Here is an 18,030-nt window from a genome sequence, read left to right on the forward strand (position 1 = left end):
ATGTGGATTTGTCAAGAAGAAATCATTCCATAAGTGTATGCTTATAAAATCTGTGGATGGCTCTGTCAAGACTGAATCCCCACTCCGTCACTCCGAGTGCAGAAGTGGGGGCCACAAGGATTTTAAAAATTAATACTTGCCACTCCAGGCTTGTATTACACTCCCAAGGTTACAGCTTTTTTCTGACCTTGGCTTGGTAAACGCTGCCACCACCTACAATGCAAAAAAAAAACCCTTTGAACCCAGGAAGGAGCACTTTGGAATTCCTCCCTGTGGGGTACCCTCAAGCCCTTTCACACACCCCCCCCCCCATCCAGGGAAGAGCTAAGAACGAAAATAAAGGAAATTAGCTGTGGCTATCAGCTAATCACACAACATGCACAAACCTCTTAGGACTCCAAAAATCCAATCCTGTTCTTTTAAAAAAAAAAAAAAAAAAAAAGTAAACTTTATTAAAACAAAAAGGAAGAAAATACATCTGGAACTTACACTTTTTGCTAGATCTTAAAAGAAACAATTACAAAAATCAAGCACTCAAAATAGCTTTCTTGGGGGTCCAGCTTAAAGATTACAAGCAAATAAAAGCATTAGGGGTTAGCACAGAGGAAATCCACAAGCCTTAAAAAAAAAAAATAGCATCTAGCTAAACATTCTGATCTACTTACACATTTGGAGTTCAGATAAGTAGTTCTAGATATGATCTGATGATTTATGATCATGCTGGGCTTAAGCTATAATAGAGAAAGGGAAAGTTTCTTTCCCCATTTTAAAAAGTTCTAGCCTTCCCACTGGATCTTTTGGTTAGGTGCCCACTTATTTTTGTTTGTTTGTTTGTTTTGTTCCCCCTTTAGCTGGGGGACTTTTTAACCCTTTACAGGTAAAGCAAGTAAAGAACATCTACAAAGAGGGATTTTACAGCTAACTGGCTGGCTGGGTGTCCATCAAAGGGAGCTGTCCCCCAACTTTATTTATCACAGGCTCCAAGCTGGGAGGGGTTGCAATCACTTTAGAGGACAGGATTAGAATTCAAAATGACTTTGATAATTTAGAGAATTGGTCTAAAATCAATAGGATGAAATTCAGTAAAGATAAATGCGAAGTATTATACTTAGGAAGCAAAGGAAGAAAAAATTAAAATGACGAATAACTGGCTAGGTAGTAGTACTGCAGAAAAATAATCTGTGGGTTATAGTGGGTTGTAAATTTGCGTGAATCAACAATGTGATATTGTTGCAAAAGAGTCATATGTCATTCTGAGATGTATTTACAGGAGTGTTGTATGTAAGACAAAGGATGTAATTGTTTTGCTCTACTCTGCAGTGGTGAGGCCTCAGCTGGAGTACTGTGTCCTGTTTTTGGCACCACACTTTAAAAAAAGATGTGGCCAAATTGGAGAGAGTGCAGAGAGGAGCAACAAAATAAGAGGTTTAGAAAACATGACCTTAGAGCAGCGGTTCTCAACCTGTGGGCCATGACCCCAAAGTGAGTTGCAACCACATTTTAATGGGGTCACCAGGGCTGGCTTAGAGTTGCTGGGGACCGGAGCCGCAGCCCGAGCCCCACCGCCCATGCCGAAGCCCAAGGGCTACAGCCCTGGGTGGCAGGGCTCAGTTACAGGCCCCCTGCCTGGGGCTGAAGCCCTTGGGTTTGGACTTTGGCTTTGTGGCCCCCTCCTCCCCAGGGCAGTGGGTCTCAGACTTTGGCTTTGGGTCCCCTGCCTGCAGCTCAGGGCTCAGGCTTCGGTCCCCCCTTCTGAGGTCGTGGTAATTTTTGTTGTCAGATGGGGGTTGAGGTGCAATGAAGTTTTGAGAACCCCTGCCTTAGAGGAACGGTTGAAAGAACTGGGCATATTTATTCTAGAGATAAGTATGGTTGTGGGGTCATGACAAATCTTCAAATATATAGAAGTTTGTTATAAAGAGGACTGTTATTAGTTTCTTCTTTGAATAGTGTTCCTATAGGTGCTCCATTCTGGGTGCACTTGCACTCCAGGCTCCTTTGATCAGAGATTCTGTATATAAGTGTCCATTTGGCCCACATACACGTGTTACTCAGTCTCGTGTTGTATGCTGATACAGTGCACTGTGCAAGCAAACTACTCTCAGTTCCTTCTCAGCCACTCATCTGAGACGGAACCTTAGCAGTTGTCTGCATTGAGTTTTACTCAGTTGTGTCCCCTTAGCTCTTTTAGTAGTTAATTATAGTTGCTCTTAGTAGTAGTTTCTAAAAAGTTTTTGGATTTTTATTTTTTTTTAAGTTTCTCCCCTACTGGGAGTTTTTATTTTACTGGAAAGGCATGCCTGGTTTTCCTGCTTTCAAACATTGCCTGTCATGCCAGGAGGCAATCCCGGTGACATAGCTTGTCATGCTTGGAGGCATTCCCAGTGAGTGACTGGCAATCCCAGTGCATCTGTTGCTTGGGGAATCTCATATTTCTCCAAAATGCAACTTCTGTCTGGCATTTAAAATCTAGAGCCAGAAAAAACAGGAAGCTCAAACTTCAACTCCTCATGATGGAGAGCTCACTGTGCCTGGCCTCTGACCCTAGCCAGGGGAACAACCCCTGTTGGCTGGTCTCTGAATAAGTCCGTTGCCTCCACTGTCTCCAAACTGCACTCCTCAAGGATATCTAAGAGGAATATCCAAGATTCTTCTCATAAGACTCCCAAAGACGGTCCCTCAAGTTCTCCAGATAGGGAATCTTCCTCAAAAGGAAGTCACTGTCTCCGATGACTCCAGCCCCTTCAGCACCCACTGCTCTCCAATCTGGTATTTACGAGACTGCTGGTTCCTCAGGTACTGAGGGCATGATTAAGCCTAAAGACTATGAAGTCCCAGGCTCTGAGAGGTCATTTGGTACTGTCAACGGATCAAGGCAGCAAGAAGAGCAGTACCTCTTCTCACTCAGTACCGAAGATGTCCAATTGGGCTTCATCTGGAGGTCTCCCCTTGGAGTGGTTGAGATTCATAGTACCGTCAGCTCTCTCCACCATTATCACTTTGGTGCAGGCCACGGATATAGTACTGCAGGAGTTTCATTTTCCCCTAGACCTGGCTGTGTCCGAGACACCTGACTCATCATTGCTCAGTTCTGATCTGTTCTCTGTACCTAGGATCTCCAGATTCCTGGACACCTGGCTGGTACTGATGATTGTACCTCAAATTTCTTCTGCTGCTCCACCACTTCACAGTGACTTGGAAAAGGAGGTTTCTGATGAAGATATTGTCTTCGTTTCTCAAATATCTGTCTGAGGCTCTCCACTTCATTCCCATAGAGGCTCTTTTCCATAGGTCTCTGAGGAAGTTGGTCTCAGTCATGAGAGATGTCCACGACCACCATCTTGCTGGTACAAACACTAATGTATTCCTCCACCCATGCCATATTTGCCACTCCCTTGGCCATGCTGGGAGTTGGGATCCCTAGGTGGCCTGTCACCGGCAATTCTCTAGGGCCTCGAATACCATCTGTCAGAGGTAGACAACTTTCATCACCCTCTCTCTCCAGGAGACCAGAAGCTCAGGAAGAAACCTTTGAGGAACAGGAAACTAGGGCTGATGAAGAGATCTGTCCATTAGCCAGCATCTCTTCTCCATGCCCGGATGAAGTGGTCATACCGCTTCACCATCCTTGGCTGACTATTTTAAACAGTTCCAGGACCTTATCAAGATGGTTGCGGATTCTTTGTAAATCCTTCTTCAGTAGGTTAAAGAATCACATCAGAAGCTGCTTGACATTCTTCATACAGCTTCATCTGCTCACATTTCCTTTCCTGTTAACCTTCTGAAAGGCTGCTTCCTGTACCTAACGTCACAGGCAACTTGTGCAGCCATAGATCTCTTTCTCAAATTGGGCTTTCAACTAAATACTTCAATAATCCACCTTGACCCTTGGGCCCCTATACATACCTTTTGGTGAGCATTATGCAATAACTCGTGATTTGGCTGTATTTTCTTCGGTACGGGACATGACTTCGAAGTCCCCTTCTCCTTAAAGGGAACTTTGCTTGGTAGTCACCTAGGCCTGGTCTACACTAGGACTTTAATTCGAATTTATCAGCGTTAATTCGAACTAACCGCTCAACCGTCCACACCAGGAAGCCATTTAATTCGAACTAGAGGGCTCTTTAGTTCGAATTTGGTACTCCACCCTGGCAGGTGGAGTAACGCTAAATTCGACACGGCTAGCTCGAATTAGGCTTGGTGTGGATGCTAATCGAACTTAGTAGCTCCGGGAGCTATCCCACACTGCACCACTCTGTTGACGCTCTGGACAGCAGCCCGAGCTTGGATTCTCTGCCCAGCCACATAGGAAATGACCCGCGAAAATTTGAATTCATTTTCCTGTCTGGGCGGTTTGAATCTGACGTTCTGGTTGCACATCGGGGCGAGCTCCGCAGCACCGGCAGCAATGCAGAGCTCTCCAGCAGAGGAGTTCATGTAATCTCTGAATAGAAAGAGGGACCCGGCATAGACTGACCGGGAACTCTTCGATCTGATCGGTGTGGGGGGCGAGTAGTCTGTGCTTTCGGAGCTGCGCTCCAACAAACGGAATGCAAAGACCTACGAGAAGGTCTCCAAAGCCATGATACAGACAGAGGATACAGCCGTCATGCAACGCAGCGCCGCGTGAAAATCAAGGACCCCAGACAAGCCTACCAAAAAATCAAAGCGGCCAACGGACGCTACGGAGCCTGCCACCACTGCCCCACCAGTGAGCATGGACTCTGATGATGGGACAGTGTCGACGGACAGTTCCTCGACGATGTTCACGGACGGGGAAGATGAGGAAGGGTTTGTGGAGGACGAGGCAGGCTATAGCGCTTACAACGCTGGTTTCCCCGACAGCCAGGATCTCTTCATCACCGTCATGGAGATCCCCTACCAACCCTCCCCGGCCAGGAACCCGGATCCTGAATCAGGGGTAGGATCAGTCGGTAAGTGCTTTAACCATGTTAACTTTTATTCTTAATATAACAGGAATCTGAAGTGTGTGAAAAGGAGGTCTCTGTATATATGGTGATAGAACAGAAATCCCCCTTGGAGAACTCCACGAAGCTCTCCTGCCGTTAATCGATAAGCATCAGCAGGAGGTTCCTGGGGAGAGCTGCCTTATTGGGTGCTCCGTGATAGCACACTTTTCCGCGTGAGGCTTTCATGCGGTATTCAGGGAGCACTGCCTCCCAGAGCACGGCTGCATAGGTCCGTGGTTCGTGCTAGATTTCACGCAGCATGCGCTCTCTATCTCCTTCAGTGCCCGTCCTCACGGTGATCTCGCTCGGAGACTCCTGCATCTAAGTAGGGGAAGAAATGTTACGTTACGCCTGGTCCAAAGTATTTTTAATAAATAAACGGACAGATGGCATAGCACAGACTCAGCACGCAGCTGCGTGACGAGCGTAACGGAAAGCCAAAGAATCAAATGGACGCTCATGGAGGGAGGGGGGAACGAGGACGCAAGGTATCCCACAGTTCCTGCTGTCTCCGAAAAGCATTTGCATTCTTGGCTGATCTCCAAATGCTTCTAGGGTCAAACACAGTGTCCGCGGTGGGTCGGGGCATAGCTCGGCAATTTACGCACCCCCCCCGACCCCCAGAAGTTAAAGGGAAAACAATCCTCTGTTGACTCTTTTACATGTCACCGTATCTGTACTGAATGCTGCAGATAGACGCGATGGTGCAGCACTCAACACCAACATCCTTGCTCCCCCCACGCTATGGATGGCTGATGGTACAATAAGATGGAAATCCATCCTCATCATCAGCCTATTGGCACATGGGGCAGTGCAAAAGGACTGGTAACCATAACGACCATACCAACTTGCTTGGGACAGGTCGGTCAAGGCCGCCTGTTGCTAATTTTTCATGGTAGATGGTGCAGTATGGCTGGTAACCGTCCTCATCATTGCAACAGGGGGCTGAGCTCCATCAGCCCCCACCCTTCATTGTAAAGAAAAGATTCAATTGCCCCTGGACTAGCAGAGGGATGAGTGGCTCCCTCCTCCACACCCCTTAATGTCATCTCTAGACTATCATTGCAGCTGGAGGCTTCCTTCCACTCATTTCTCACAAACGACTACCTGTGTCTTATTCATGCATTCTATATTACTTCATCACACAAGTGGGGGGACAATGGTATTGGAACCCAGGAAGGCTGGGGGAAGAACGGAATGAACAGCTGGGGTTGTTTCAGGAGCACACCCTGTGAATAGCGTTCAGCTCAAAATTTATGCAGGATTGGACAGAGAGCAGCTGTGGTCTCTGGTTGTATGATACAGTGGTTCTCTAGTACACTTGCCCATAATCTAGGCAGGACTGATTCTATTTTTAGATACCCAAAAAGGAGGGATTGACTCGGGGAGTCATGCCCAAATTTTGCTTTTGCGCCCCTGGCTGATCGACCAGGGGCACTTATGACAGCACCAAATGGCGCAGTGCAAAAGGACAGGTAACCATGACCATCTTATTACCGTCTTCTTACCAGTTCATGGTATGGTAGACGGTGCAGTATGCCTGGTAACCATCGCTGCTGTCATGCAAAAGCATAAGCATGCTGCTGTGTAGCGCTGCTGGTCCGCCTCTGTCAGCGGACACATACGGTGTCCAGTACACATACGGTGATATACACAAAAGGCAAAATAGGGTCCATTGTTGCCACGCTATGGCGTGTGCCAGGGCATTTCATGGAAAACGTGCTCGAAATGATTGTCTGCCGTTGCTTTCCCGGAGGAAGGAATGACTGGCGACATTTACCCAGAATCCACCGCGCAAATGATTTGTGCAACAGCAGGCACAGGGGTCTCAACAAAAAATTCACAGAGACAGCCTAGACTCAGTTAATTGTTCGCAAAAAAGTATAATTGCAAGGAATTAACTAACTGTTTCCCATCCCCCAGCTTCCACTGTCTCCAGACCTTCCACAGCATCCACCTCGCAGAGGCTGGCGAAGATTAGGCGGCGAAAGAAAAAGACAAGGGACACGATTTTCGATGAATGTGTGGGCTGCTACCTAGCCGAGGCGGACCAGCAGAGGCAGTGGAGGGAGAAAGTCTCTCTGTACCAGCGCTCACACAGCGAATGGGAGGAGAGGTGGCGTGAGGAACACAAGCAGGCGACTCAAGCAATGCTTGTACTAGTGAGGGAGCAAACGGACACGCTCCGGCGACTTGTGTATGTTCTGCAGGACCGCTGCAGGACAGAGCCCCCGGCAGTATCTCTGCAACCGCCCTCCCCCGCCACAAAGTCACATACCCCCCTCACCCTAAATAACCAGGAGGATGCCCGCCCTGGGCCGTGAATACTGTCACTGCACCCCAGCAGAGTGCTCAAGTAACCAAAAGCTCTCATACCCTACGTTTGCATAAGTCCTTCCCTTCCGGACTCAAACAAGTCCCAATCCCAGTCCCATCCCATAACTGTGTACTTAAGTAATAAAAATACTTTGCTGTTAAGTACTGTTTCCGTCATGTTTCTTCACTGAAGACTGTGTTTGAATGGGGTGCGTGGGGAAGTGCGTTGCTAATTGCATAGGACAGGCACCTTTCGCAGGGTACAGACACGGGGACCGGATCAGCAGCGGGTAACACACACAGTGCAGTCAGCAGGCACCGTGGTCGGTATGGGAGGTGGTTTCCAGGTTCTGTGTGGGCGGTGGGGATGTGACTTTTTAGCGGGGGAGGGCGGGTACAGATCTTATACAGCGGTCCTTGTCGTGGACCGCTGAGTCACGCAGCAGAGGAATCTGTATCCGTCCTTGCACTGTATCCGTCCTGTATCCGTCGCCACAAGGCCACATAGCCCCCCGCACACAGAATCCCAAAAAGGAGGGATGGCAGGCTCCGTTGAAACAAGCAGTCCGGCAATGCGGACCGCTGTAGGAGCAGGAGCCTGTCATTCCTTGAGTTTAGAGGCGGTCTTTACATCAGCGCACACCCTACCCACCGCAGTCTGCGTTCCAGTTTCGACCCTTTAACGAAAAGTCATGAATAAAGAAACCTCTCCTCAGTAACAGTGTGACATGTATTTTATTTTTACACGTGTCTTGGAAGTGGAGGGAACGGGGTATTTAACCAAAGAGGAGAGTCAACAGTAACTGGGTAAAGAAACAGGGGCAGGTTCAGCTTCTCTGTAAAGAAACTAAACAGTCACAGGTCACGCTGCTCGCTGCTCGCTGGTATTTGAAGAGTTCCTTGTCGCTGTCCCAGGCGCCTGTATAGGGCTTCATGAGCAAGTGCATTAGCGGGCAGGCTGGGTCACCGAGGATCACTATAGGCAAATGCACATCCACAACAGTTATTTCGTGGTACGGGAAGAAACTACCTTCCAGCAGGCGTCTGAGCAGCCCACAGTTCCTGAGAACACACGCATCAGGAACCTTGCCCGGCCATATGACGTTCATGTTGGTAAAAAGGCCCCTATGGTCCCCCAGTGCTTGCAGAACCATTGAAAAGTAGCCCAATTTCTCAGCAGCTGAATGTGGAAGAGGTGGACGATAAAGTGCGAGGAGGAGAAAACGGCGAGGATCGCAGCGGGCTCCATGCTTGCAGTGCTGTGGCGTCCACGCTGTCACTGACCAGAAAAGTGCACAAACAGATTGCCCGCAGGCGCTTTCAGGGAGGGAGGGAGTGAGGGCGTGATTGACGGTTCAATGACGACAGTTACCCAAAACCACCCTCGACACATTTTTTCCCCCAGCAGGCATTGGGGGCTCTACCCAGCATTCCAATGGGCAGCGGGGACTGCGGGAACTGTGGGATAGCTTCCCACAGTGCACCGCTTCGAAAGTCGACGCCGGCCCCGTGAATGTGGACTCAGAAGTTCGAATTAGTGTATTTAGTATGGATACACAAATTCGACTTCATAAGGTCGAATCCACAAATTCGAATTAAGTAGATTCGAAATAGTCCTGTAGTGTAGACAAGGCCCTAGAGTGGAGCACCCATAGGGACATTACTAGAAGAAGAAGAAGAAATGGTTACTTACACCATGCAGTAACTATTGTTCTTTGAAATGTGTCCCCCTATGGGTGCTCTGCCACCTGCCCTCATTCCCTTCTGCTTTGGAATTCTCTGATATGGAGCTTCGTGGTAGAGAAGGAACTGAAGGCAGTTCACCCACTCTGTGCTATATAACAATACGGACCATGAGACTGAGTAATATGCATGTGCGGGCAGAATAGATGCTGCTATGAGAAATCTATAATCAAAGGTGCAGGGTGCCTAAGCGCACTTAAAGTGGAGCATCCATAGGGACACATCTCGAAGACTCAGTTACTGCACAGGGGGAGTATACACTTACTCCCATGTCCATTGAGGGTAGGAGAAGAAGTCATATCTGTTTAGTTGCAGCAAGGGTGATTTAAGTTAGATATTAAGAGAAACTTTATTACTATAAGGATAATAAAACACTGGAAGAGATTACTTAGGGAGGTTGTGCAATCCCTGTCACTGGACATTTTTAAGAACAGGTTAAACAAACACATGTCAGTCTCCAGGAGAGTAGGGTGGGCTGGGGTGGGGGAAGATGAACTATATGATCTCTTGAGGTCCCTTCCAGTCCTATCTTGCTATGATTCTTTGATTTCTAGGGACTAAAGTTCCAGTCTATAGACTGGGGATGTGCACATGCTGTTGTTCATGCTGGAATGAGTGGGCTTCTGGCAGTCTCTTCTTACTTTTCTGGTGTTTTTATGTGGACATGATCCTCTCCTTGCAAAATCTCTGTTCCAGGAGAGACCTTTGCTGCATCCTACCTCATGTCTCTTGCATGTTTCTGTTCCTGGATCTATATGCTGTGATACAGATGTGTAACTTCTTATAACAGGATCTTATGCTTGCCATAAGCTATTATTTTTCTTTTACAGTTTGGAAGAACAGAAGTAATTGACAATACTTTAAATCCAGATTTTGTAAGAAAATTCATCATGGACTACTTTTTTGAAGAAAGAGAGAACCTGCGGTTTGATTTGTAAGTTAATCCACATACCTTTGATTCTAATGTCATTAGCACTCTGAAAATGCACTGATGGTTTTGTCAAGGCAGCCAGTGGTTTACTTTGGAAGAAGTGACATCTTTAATGTGAGGTAGATTAATTTGGATGAATGTGGTGGTTTATACTTATCCAAATGGAATAATTATATAAAATGGTAAGCCCTTAAGAGTGAGTGTGAGGAATGAGTGGATGTCTAGTGGTTAAAAGTATTGCTTTGTTTTTATAAAATCTTTTATAAGATCAGAGTTTTGAAAAACTTAAAAGTTCATTAAATCATTATGAAATGATAAATGTACTTGTGGCATATTTGCAAACAAGGTGTGAAGCAAACACTCCAAGTGTAAATTATCACACATTAATTGGAGATTTAGTTATTTTGATTTAAAAAAAAAAAAGACATGACTCCACCCACAGGTACAAGTATACATCTGATAATACTGGCTTGGCATTTTAAGTTGGAGATAATTGTTTAAGAAGCAAGTGAAATTTGACATTGTTCCAAATAATAGCCTTCTGTCCTTCCTATTTTTTTCTGTAGTTTTTATCCTCCTACATATAATCTGAGGGTTAAGCCATTTACAGAATAAACACATCCAAGAAGATGTCTACTTGTGCTACCTATAGGTACAGATTCTATGGGGAAGAATTGGGCCTTCTGATATTCTTGATGAACTAAGCCAGGTGCTGTCTACATGGAAATAGTAGTAATAATCCATAATAACAACTTCCTTTGTATATCTCACAGTTCTTCATAAAGTGGGTGAGCATTATTATCTCTGTTTTATAGATGGCAAAATATAGGGGGGGAGAGAGATAACGAATTTGCCCAAGATCACATAGTGAATTAGTAGCAGAGACAAATTTCAATCCCCTAGGTTTGCTTCCCAATTCAGTATACCATCTATTGGGCCAAGCTGCTTCTGTGTTGCTCACACTGGTGCCATACTCGCACATATGGGGATTTCATAGAATAGTGACTGATCCAGAGGATGATTAGAACTACAGTGAAGGTGGCAGAAAGGTCATGGAAGATCAGTCAAAGGCTGGATGTGGAAATTATGTATTAGACAAGAAAAATTAACTTATTCCTTTAAAAACTAACTCAGAGTATTTTATATTATCACTTTTCCTGGACTTTGCTACTGAATTTATTTGTCTATGAGATTAATATAATAATAATACTCTGTGTTAATGCCAAAATATCTTTGGAGAAACTGTTGCAGATACTGATATATAAAATGCAGAAGATGATTCTAAATTTCATCTAAATATGGCCTCTCTTTCTCTTATCTCTGAGCACAAATGTGAACAAAAGAAGGGATCTCATGAAGTGGAAGACTAGTAAAATTGCCTCATAATTTCAAAGACTATAAAGTTAATTGGATTTTAGTTTTTGTTACTGTAAGAAATGTTAGGCATTTTCTATAAAAGACACGTGATCTAGAAGGAGCTGGTTGTGATCCCTATAGATTGCCTAACGCTTTCTATTAAAAGTTTCTTGTGATCTTTTTATGAGATGTACAAACACCTCCACTATTTTCAGTAGCCTTTTGAAGTTCAGCAAGGAGAACCTTAGGCCTACAGGAATATTTTTTCTTTGCCCTATGAAATTCCATTTAGGTTTAAGTATCAGAGGGGTAGCCGTGTTAGTCTGGTTCTGTAGAAGCAGCAAAGAATCCTGTGGCACCTTATAGACTAACAGACGTGGGTATTCACTCACGAAAGATGTTATAAATGGTTAAAAATGATGTGTATACCTATTTTTGGCAGCATGCAAAATAATAATTGAACACAATTTTTTCCTTTTATTTAAAAAAAGGAAATTACATACTAAGAAACTAAATAAAAAATTATTTAGTTTGCAAAGTCAAGCACATGAGTTAGGAAATGCCAAAATTACAGTTGTCTGTTCCACTTTATCAAAATGCATACATACAAGGTGGCAGAATTAATTTTTAATTACACAATAACACACCATTTTTTGTTCCACAGGACCTCTACTTCATTCAGTGCATAAATTAAATGCACAAGGAGGCAGAATTAAGATGGGACAGGCAACAGTAAAACTGCAGTTTCCTTGGGCTTGTCTACACTGCCCACTAGATTGGCGGGTAGTGATCGATCCAGCGGGGGTTGATTTATCTGCCTCCAAGCCTTTTCAGTGTTCACGCAGAAATTCACTGAGACAAGGCCTGAAAGGTTTTCTCAGACAAGAAAAAGCTGGGATCTCCATTGGTGGACACCTTTTTAATCAACTTCAGATACTCTGACATGGTGCTCTTTTCTACAACAGCCAATGCAATGCAACGCAACAAATGTAGCCTGTAAAAACAGTTTGTGAGGAATAAGAATGAGGAGTACTTGTGGCTCCTTGGAGACTAACTAATTTATTTGGGCATAAGCTTTTGTGGACTAAAACCCACTACATCAGATATATGCAGTGGAAAATACGGTAGGAAGATATATACAGAGAACATGAAAAAATGGGGGTTGCCATACCAACTAATCAATTAAGGCAGGCTATTAGCAGCAGGAGAAAAAAAACTTTTGTAGTGATAACCAGGATGGCCCATTTCAAACAGTTGACAAGAAGGTGTAAGTAACAGTAGGGGAAAAATTAACACGGGGAAATAGTTTTTAGTTTGTGTAATGACCCATCCACTCCCAGTCTTTATTCAAGCCTAATTTAATGGTGTCTAGTTTGCAAATTAATTCCAGGTCTACAGTTTCTTGGTGGAGTCTGTTTTGAAGTTTTTTTTGTTGTTGTTGTTGAAGAGTTGCGACTTTTAGGCCTGTAATTGAGTGTCCAGGGAGGTTGAAGTGTTCTCCAACAGGTTTTTGAATGTTATAATTCTTGATGTCTGATTTGTGTCCATTTATTCTTTGGCCAAACCGGACAGTCTCTATACAAATGTACATGGCAGAGGGGCATTGCTGTCACATGATGGCATATATCACATGTGATTAGGTCCTACGATGGTGTCCCTTGAATAGATATGTAGACAGAGTTGGCAACAGGCTTTGTTGCAAGGATAGGTTGAGGAATGTGGACTATCCCTGAATGAATGAAGCAAAAGTGAAAGGCATGCACGTTGACATGATTAACAAAAACAGGATGCAAGCAGACATTATAATCAATAGTCCAGTTGTAGAGGCAACAGGTGAATTGAGGTATCTGGAATTATACATATCCAACCCTGGATGCTGTTCTAAAAAATCAGAAGAAGAGTAGGAATGGTCCTCCCAGTCATGGCCTCCTTTACAAAAGTTTGGAAAAACAATGGCATCTTGAATGTATGAAGGTTCAACTGGTGAAAAACTTAATTCTTCCATAGCAATTTATGGATGTGACTTGTGGGAAATTAATGCTACTCATAAGAAGTTTGAAGCCTTTGAGAGGTGATACTGGTGAAGACTCTTGTGTGTGTCTGGAATGCAAGAGAAGATGAATGCTTATGTTAAAGTACTATGAGAAAGAAGCAGACCCTATTGTCAGAAATCAACAGATGCAAACTTATGTACTTATGAAGTACTGAGAGTGAGTCATCAGTCTTTCAGTGATGCTTAAATCTGAGTTAGCCATACAGTTGATTAATAAAATAATTGATCATATGCTACTTTATAATGGCTATACATTAAACCTATAGTGTAGCATAATTGTTCATTGTCAATACTGGTTAGTATTAAATATTTTTTTTATTAATAGCTGTCTTGCATTATTGCCTAGAAGCGCTAATCAGGAATTGAGACCCCAAATATGCTAGATGCTGAACAAATACATGGTCTCTGCTCCAAAGAACTCAGTCTAAATAGATTAGACAGTAAAATTAATGCTTTTTTTTTTTAATGTGACTCTTTAAATCAAATTCATATTTAATCATTCCATTTTAAGGCATCATGTTTGCAGTGCCTTGGTGTTAGAAAACATTTAATCATCTTGGTTATTCCTTGGTAATGAACAAAGGTGTCATTATAATAAACAGCTATAAGATTGAGAAAAATAAGAATAGAATTTTTGACAATAGTGAAAATGATATAGAATGAAAAGAGAGAGTTTGCAAAATAGTTTGGGTTGCTAGAGATTATTCTGAATGTGTCATGATTCCTAATAAACTTTTTTCCTGAAAGGCATTTAATTCTAAAGAAAGTAAGTAAAATTTCCAATACATTTGTCATGTCTTTGCTTATAAACCAGAAAACTCCTAGTTTTAGCCATTTACACTTGCCAGTAAAAACATTTTGAATAGTTAGCATGCATCTTTGGTAATCTCTTCACCTATTTTATGTGGGCTGTGCTGACAAGTGTTCAGCTACAGGTTATGGATAGCGAAGTAAATACCATCTAGGACTGTCACACTGTTTGCTGGGTGACCTTAATGGGTCCAGGCATATGCAGAAGGAACACCTTATCAGAGGAGTAGTCAGCATGTCAAAGCCACTTGGAACATTACCAACATAATTTAAGTCTGTTAACTGAAGTTTGTGCATAGAAAAGCTATGATTACATGAGAATCTGAACATCACTTACAGTCATAAATCATATCAAAGGGATCAGCTAACCCAAGATAGTAATGACTTCTCGTATTTTATTGATGTATGGGTCTTGTTGAATGCCAAAAAGTTAGGCCTCCACAAAGTAGCTTATGTCCATTTAGCTAAATTCATGGAGGATGGGTTCATCAATGGCTGTTAGCCATGATGGGCAGGGATGGTGTCCCTAGCCTCTGTTTGCCAGAAGCTGAGAATGGGCGGTAGGGGATGGATCACTTGATGATTACTTGTTCTGTTCATTCCCTCTGGGGCACGTGGCATTGTCCGCTGTCGAAAGACAGGATACTGGACTAGATGGACCAGTATAGCCGTTCTTATGTTCTTGACAGTGGATGTTCTACACTTTTAAATTTTGGTCCCTCTGGCGTAACTGCCCTGCTACTCTGACTTAATACCATCTCCCTGAGCAGAGTAGAATCAAAGTCAATTTAGTTAGGTCGACACAGTGTCAGTGTAGATACTGCGTTACTTATGTTGACTGTTACTAGCTTCCAGGAACTATCCCATAATGCCGTACAGTGACCGCTCAGGTCACTGTTGTGAGCTCCGCTGCCTAGGGAACATGCGGACAGCAAGCAGTGACTCCTTTTAAAGCCCCACGAATGTTTGAAATTCCTTTTTCTGGTCTCTCAGCTTTGTGAGCAAACCTAGCAACTCTCAATTGCTATGTGCATCCGTCCAGCTGACTGTGTCGGCTACACATTGTAGATGTGGTCTAGTCTGGAGTACACTGGAGGTGTTGGATCTCCTGGCTTTGTGGGTGAAGAGGCTTTGCAGCCACAGCTCCGATCCAGCTGTAGAAACATTGACCTCTATGAGCAGATTGCTTGGGGTATGCAGAAGAAAGGCTACAACAGTGATCAGCAGCAGTGCTGTGTGAAAGCCAAGGAGCTGCGGCAGGTGTACTGCATTTGATGTGGAGCTGCTTCTACAAAGAGCAGCGGCAGAGATTACCCCCTAAGAGCCCAATGGATACTTTGGAGGAGCCTGAGTCATAGGCCCCTGTCGTGAATAGAGAGTAGGAGGAGGTGGAAGAGGAGTAGTATGGGGGCAAGCGATCAGGTGATCCAGCAAGCCAGAACATGTATTTGACTCCACCGCAGTCCAGCAAGTCCTGAGGGTCCAGCATGGGTGAACCTGATGCAGGGATGGAACCTCTGGTAAGTATGCAGTTTGCTTTGAAATTACAGGGATGGAACCCCCAAAGTAGAAGGAAAAAGCTATTGATTTACTCTTTTTCGCGTGTGCTAGAAGAGCGGGTGAAACAACCAAGAGAGGTAGAGTTGCGATCTGCTTTTTAGTCCCCTCTAGGCAAGGGGGACCACACGGAGCAGTTTGTGTACCAGGATGCCTCGTGAATCCTCCATAGAGATCTCAGTGAAACTTTCATGAAGTTACTCTGCAATCCTTTGGCAAAGGCATCTGGGGAGGTCTGCCTTATGTCTTCTGTCATGATAGGAATCTTTCCAACACCACTCGGCGATTACTTCAGCAGGCACCATTGCAGTACACAAGCCAGCAGCATATGGGCCTGGGTGGCACTGGGACATTGTGCTCTTTGTGCCTCTGTTACCCTCAGGAGTGAGGTCAGCTAAAATCACCACTAAAATCACCACCACCTTTGGAAAACAATGCCAGTATTTTGTTCCATTGCCCTGTACAATATACATACTCATGCCTGTGAGTTTTCCTTCCCCTTGTGTTCTCAACCCCCTTCGTACTCCTGAGGGCCATACACACCATGGCTGGTGCTGTGACTGGTGCCATGCTGTATCAATCCCAAGGAGAAGTGAGACTATAGTGTTGACAACTTTCTGGGATCAAGGGGAGTGAGTTCAGTATCCTAAGTTTCGATTTCTGGTGTGAATACACTGACAGTGGTACCTGCTGTGTGCTGTATCTGCAGCTGATGGTATTGTGGCCTTGAGGGTGTCTTGTGGAACATCTGTGTCAAATAAGGAAGAGAGAGAAAAGTACTCAGGATGACATGTTCCAGGAGATGCTGCAAGTCTGAGTTGCATCAGAGAATGAGACCAGGGCCTGGAGGATGATCCTTGCAGACAGCATGGAGAAAGGCCTGGGAGTTCAAGCAGGAAAAGGAGAGGGAGATGCACCAAGACATAATGGGGGTTCTCGGGCAACAAACTGAGATGCTGCAGACTCTGGTAGACCTGTAGATGGGAGACATTAAAGACAATCTCAGCTGCACGTACACTGATCTATGAAAGACATGGTTGGTGTATGTGTACCTGAAATGGAAATAACTGCTCTTTTGCCTTCATAAGTGTGTTCCCTTCATTTTTTGTTTTTATAACATTCTAAATATGTTTATTTGCCTGGTTCATGTTACAGAAGAATAAAATTTTTATTTTTGGAACATAATTTCTCTTTTAATTCACAGTATATGCTAACTGGTGCTGAGCAGGTCTATCACCCACCAATTTCCTGTTACTTCATTTTATCACAGGATTCATAACATAATTCTCAGACAATATTAATAGGTGCATTGGCAATGTTATATTCCTGCACACACAGCTGTGACTTGAAAGACTCCTATTGCTCTGTAAAAGAGCAAGGCAACTGCAATACAATGGATGGAGAATGGGAGCAGGGAACACTGGAGGAAATCCCCAAATGCCCTTTTTCTAATACTAATGCAGTTAGGTTTGACCCTTTTATTTATAGTTTTTAGTAAACAAATACATGCAGCTATATGGTCAGTATTACATCATAGGCAACAGAAGAGCAAGTGAGGGCTGGGGAATCAAATTCACAATATATATTCGCTACTGATCATTTCTGGAAAGGTCAGTAGTAAACTGTTCGTGGAGCACATTTTGATAGGAAAATTTTCAGTCTGAAAATTTAGACCAGTTCTAATCATTAAAGCACCATAAGCATGTATAAGGCCATACTGTCATTGCCAGAGTGGTGTAAAGGAGCCTTATTGTAAATGTAAAGGAGCGTTAAAACTTTTACACCTGTTTTATGCTCCTGGGGGAATTCACTAAGAATGGGAACAATTTACTAACAATGGGAACTACTAAGCAGGCAGGCTGCTACATTGTGCTCTGCCTGAGGGGACAGAGCCTGCATCACACCTGCCTCCAAATACCCCGAAGCCCTGCTCCTTCATGCCAAGCACGCCGCAATAGTGAGCCAGTGGGACAGAGTTTCTCTCTCGTTCATTCTCTCGCTTAGCCATGCCCCCCAGCAGCAATTGAATCTCCCCAAGCATACAGGCCCAACCTCCCTCCCACCCCGTGCTGATTTTTGGCTGCTCTGGGGTGCCTGGGAGGAGTGAGTGACCACTCTTGTGGCTTCCTTTTCCTTCCCCTTAGAAGTCATTTTTTTGTGTGGGGAAGCAAATCTGCGGACAGCATGAATTCTGCACCCACGCAATGGTGCAGAATTCTCCCAGGAGTAAAACTACTCTGGCTCACTATTAAAATGTTCTTTCAAAGCCTTCCTGAGCCCATATAGCTTGGTGT

The 18,030-nt window shown here is 44.3% G+C and overlaps 1 protein-coding gene across 7 annotated transcripts in view; it reads left to right on the forward strand.

Moving 5' to 3' along the window:
* CPNE8 (copine 8) overlaps window positions 1–18,030 on the forward strand; it is a 230,181-nt gene that overhangs the window by 41,224 nt on the left and 170,927 nt on the right. For all 7 annotated transcript variants that reach the window (XM_045030458.1, XM_045030442.1, XM_045030450.1 and 4 more), the window contains exon 4: window positions 9,860–9,963. In XM_045030458.1, coding sequence (XP_044886393.1) covers window positions 9,860–9,963 — 104 coding nt within the window. The remainder of the gene's footprint in view (window positions 1–9,859; window positions 9,964–18,030) is intronic.

Source organism: Mauremys mutica, chromosome 1 (genome assembly GCF_020497125.1).
Source record: "Mauremys mutica isolate MM-2020 ecotype Southern chromosome 1, ASM2049712v1, whole genome shotgun sequence".
NCBI lineage: Eukaryota > Metazoa > Chordata > Testudines > Geoemydidae > Mauremys > Mauremys mutica.